The 4,221-nt window shown below is 55.3% G+C and overlaps 2 protein-coding genes across 2 annotated transcripts; one reads left to right on the top strand and one right to left on the bottom strand.

The window, feature by feature from the left end:
* The first annotated feature begins 953 nt into the window (after positions 1-953).
* On the top strand, positions 954-2,798 carry LOC100823433. The gene is made up of 5 exons (XM_003581270.4): positions 954-1,380; positions 1,762-1,855; positions 1,951-1,988; positions 2,067-2,202; positions 2,277-2,798. Exons 1-5 carry the CDS (start codon positions 1,072-1,074, stop codon positions 2,687-2,689), a joined length of 990 nt encoding a protein of 329 aa, XP_003581318.1. The 5' UTR covers positions 954-1,071; the 3' UTR covers positions 2,690-2,798.
* Positions 2,799-2,866: 68 nt separating this feature from the next.
* Positions 2,867-3,786, bottom strand: LOC100823127 (non-specific lipid-transfer protein C6). Its single transcript, XM_014896125.2, has 2 exons — positions 3,390-3,786; positions 2,867-3,234 (listed from the first exon to the last, which is right to left on the bottom strand). Exons 1-2 carry the CDS (start codon positions 3,763-3,765, stop codon positions 3,002-3,004), a joined length of 609 nt encoding a protein of 202 aa, XP_014751611.1. The 5' UTR covers positions 3,766-3,786; the 3' UTR covers positions 2,867-3,001.
* Positions 3,787-4,221: the final 435 nt, after the last annotated feature.

The raw sequence follows: 4,221 nt of genomic DNA, 5'->3' as shown, positions 1-4,221 counted from the left end.
CGAGCGCGCGCCAGCCACCCGGTGCAGTCCTCCGCCACCCTAATCATGTCGATGTGAGCGTCAACGCAGCCTCCTCCTCCTCGAGCTCGATGAGAGGACCCACGGGGATGAGCGGCGGCGACGCGGGATCACGTCCGAGAGTGCGTCCACCGCAGCCCGCTCCAGTTGGTAGAGTAGTTGACGGAGATTTGGATCGCGGCAGCAGCAACATTGACCGCAGGGGGCAGCGTGCGGCAGCTTGGGCAGCACGCAGCGGGGCACTCGCTGGTGGGTAGCAACGCAAGGGCAGCAGCACGTGGTGGGGGCGCTAGGTGGCGCGCGCGGCCACTGAGAGGACGCTTGGAGGCAGCGGGGACGGAGCTCGGCGGCGAGGGGCAGCGCATGGCGGCAGCGGGAGACAGGGGAGCTCGACGGCGGCAGTCACGGACGGCAGGCGCAGCGCGCGGCGGGGGCGGGGGCATCGCACGGGGCAGCACGAGGCGGCGTCCAGGGCGGCGGGGACCGTGCGCGCGCGAGGCGGCGGCGGGCGTGTCAGGGGCAGGGGCACCGTGCGTCAGCGGGATTGGCAGCACCAGGCAGCATTGGGGGCGGCGGGGGCATCATCGTCCGGCAGCGCGAGGCAGCAGCGGGAGAACATCGCGAGGCAGCGCCGGTGCGGGGCGTCACGCAAGGAGATCGAGAGGCCAGCGGCGCGTCGCGCTAGAAGGCTCTAGGGAGAACGTCCACTCTATATAATTTCCCAAAAATGAATACTCCGTAGTAAAATCTGGCAAATCTCAACGTTTTTTGTTTACGTTGCCGCACAATAGACTCAGCCTTTCGACAGAAAATCTCAACGTTTCATGTAGTTGGCGTCTATCGATGATGTACACCCTCCGATTATCCAATCGGACGACCGCTCTTGTTTCCTCCGCACTTTCCATGGTCGTCGTTCCAGTATAGCGTGCCCAGGAAGGCCACGCATGCTTTGCCGTGCAGACAAATCGTGCGCCACCACGTCGCGCCCCGCCCAAAAACGCTTTATCTCCGCCTCGGCGCGCCGCTCTCGGCTCCACCCCGCCGCCCGCGGCCATGGCGGTGCGACCGTGCCCCCATCCCCTCCTCCTCTGCACCGCTTCGCCCTCGCTCCTCGCAGCGCCCGCTCTCCCCTACCGGGCGGCCGCTCGCCCGATGGTCTCTCTCTGCTGTTCCCCCCTGCGCGCCGCTCCCTCGCTGCGGCGAATAGGGGCCCCTCTGCCGTGCGCGGCCAAGCGTGGCGGTGGCAGCGGCGGCGAGGTATCCTCGAGTGACGGGGAGGGCACGCGCCTGCTGCTTCAGGCTGCGCTGTGGGGCGCCGAGGCCGCCTACATCATCTGGCTCTTCCTGCTCCCGTACGCCCCGGTCCGTACTGCGCACACAAATCTTTACTAGTCTTCTTTTCATGCCGCTAGCTCAAATCCCATCCATTTTTGATACATTTACTTCTATAAACTGGAGTCATTGACACGTACTGATACACTACGTAGTACATGTTTAAAGAAAGTTTTATTATCATTTATTGTCTCGGATCAAATAATCCGTATATGTTCTCCTCTCAATGGCTTTTGCCAAATCAATGGGGGGGGGGGGGGGGGGGGGGGTTCTGAATGTGACGGACAGTCACCACCGAATTGAGATCTTTTTATGTGTAAAGATTTACGTTGGTAATGCCTAGTGCATCCCGATCTGCTTGTAGCATTTGTACTGTCTGCCAATCATTGATTCGTTAGCGTCGTAATGCAGGGCGACCCGGTGTGGGCTATCTCGCAATCCACCATCACCGACCTCGTTGGCCTCTCGCTCAACTTCTTCTTCATCCTGCCCTTGATCAATGCCGGTACGCCCAAATTTCAGTATTTTCAAAACTACACAAATTCAAATGTCACAGCATTACGGCCATGATTCTGTTGGTGAGTTTGCTGGGCAGTGTAGCTGGAATTCACCTGCTGGAATCCCCCGTGCTTCACCCAGTAAGAAGCTGGCATTGATTTTTCTTGCGACGTTATCATCGTCTTTGTGTGTTCACTAATTCAGCCCTGCTCGGTTAGATGGCGGAAGGATTGTTCAATTTTGTGATTGCCTGGACGCTGTTGTTTGCACCACTTCTCTTCACGGATGCTAGGAGGGACCGGTATAAGGGATCACTCGACGTCTTGTGGGGCTTTCAGATGTTCCTTACAAACAGTATGATCTCCATGACCCAAAAATGAACATGCAAAACAGATAAGATTATGTAACATCTATTTTTGTTTATGTAGCTTTCTTGATTCCTTACATGGCAATCCGACTCAATGATCATGACAAGGACCAGCCTCTACCGCAAGCATCAAAATTAGGTTCAGTTCTGGTGAAAGGCGCATCAGTTGTAGGCATAACTGGTGGTCTGGTCTGCATTTTTTCCATTGTTTGGGCATTCTTCGGCCGTGCAGATGCTGACTTTGGAGGGATTTTGGACCGATTGCAGTTTGCGCAGGATTATATCTTATCTGAGCGGCTTGCTTATGCATTTCTCTGGGACATATTGCTATACTCGATATTCCAGCCATGGTTGATTGGTGACAATCTTCAGAACATGAAACCAAACACTACCGAGTTTGTGAAAGTAGCAAGGTTTCTTCCGGTTGTTGGCCTTGTGGCCTACCTCTTCTGCTTAGAAGAGAAAAAGGACTAGATGTTAATGTTATGTTGTCTTGCTGTAAATTCTTTCATCATATGGATTATGTTACTACCGACTGGTATGCATTCGAAAGAATTCTGCGCATACTTGCAATTTTTGCCCAGTTTTCTGTTTTCAAGTGTGCCTTTTCTTGAATGGCGATTCCGTGACACCAGTTTGAGGGAAAACAGCTTATTCTGACAGAACATTTTTCCTTCAAACCGCTAAATCCTTTTGTTGTTACAGATGCTAAGAAAACCATCTAGAGCTGGCGCAACTAAATTTCTCCAGGACATAACTAACTTGCAGCAAATCTAGATGGTTTCTTCAGAAAGCTAGAGCTGGCGCCAGTGCAATGAAACCAAATGCGACAGAAATGCCATCAGCTATCAGTTTGGACCCGCTGCTATATCCAGTAACTTGGCTGCTCGTCCTCGGTGAATCGGTCGTCAGTGGTGGAGTCGGTGTCACCGGCATCGGAGTCGATGGAACAGTGGAATTCACTGCCGGATGTGGCGAGATCACCGGCGCTGACGGTGCTGGCCCCACTGGAAGAAGCCCTTCAAGAGAGTTCAAAAGAGAATTTACAGTAAGTACCCAATCACTGACAGAACAAAAGCATTCTGCACATATAGATTGAAGACTGCATGCATAGGATCGATGGAATGGATGCAAGACTCGAGAGGCTGTGATGGCAAAGCACTCAATTAGTTACCTGCGCAGGCGCCGGCGGCGGGTGGGAGATCGAGGCGGCAGAGGGGAGGCAGCTGGAGGACGCGGGACATGTTGACAGAGACCGGGGACCTCCCGGAGCCGGACTGGTTGAGCGCCTGGCAGAGGCACAGGGGCTCGTCGTGCACCATGCTGCCCAGGTTGGCGCAGCACGTATCGGGCGGCGCGGCGGCGCCGCCGTCGAGGAACGGCAGGCAGGGGAGGAGGCGGAGGAGCTCCGTGCTGCAGCTGGACGGCGACACGGACGTCGTCTGCGGCAGCGGCGGCGCCGGCTGGGCGCCATCGGCGAGGGAAGAAACCAGCAGCAGCGCCACGCAGAGAGCAGCGACCGAAGCCGGCGCCATTGTTGGTGTTGCCATCTTACTCCTCTGCGCGAATTCGGTAGCTTGTGGGTCTGAGGATTGGCTTCCGTGGAGGTTCCGGGGATTTTATATCATGGACCGATCGGAGGAATTGGGGCGCATGGCAATGGTGTGCTTCTGGTTCTGGGGGTGATGGTTCCCGTGAAGCCAAAACGCTGCATGCGTAGATTAGCGTGAACAGCTGCGTGAACTGGAGCGTTGGGATTGCGTTGGGGGAATAGTAGTGGGCTTGCATGGGAATGGTGCTTTGTACCTTGTTGTACGTTGGTCGTTGGGGGTTCATGTGAAGTGGAATTGACTGTGTTACCTTACTGGCCACTTGGAACTGCTGACCAAAATGTCCTAACTGATTAGAACGCGTGAAGAAACAATCCAATTTTGTGTGTTACTAAACTATAAGGGCAGGGCCCTAAATTCGTGCCCGGGTTTTGGCAAAGATTAATGCACGGCTCC

This window comes from Brachypodium distachyon, chromosome 5 (assembly GCF_000005505.3).
Source record: "Brachypodium distachyon strain Bd21 chromosome 5, Brachypodium_distachyon_v3.0, whole genome shotgun sequence".
NCBI lineage: Eukaryota > Viridiplantae > Streptophyta > Magnoliopsida > Poales > Poaceae > Brachypodium > Brachypodium distachyon.
Note: the sequence above shows the minus strand (reverse complement) of the source record. Positions and strands in the feature narration are given on the sequence as shown.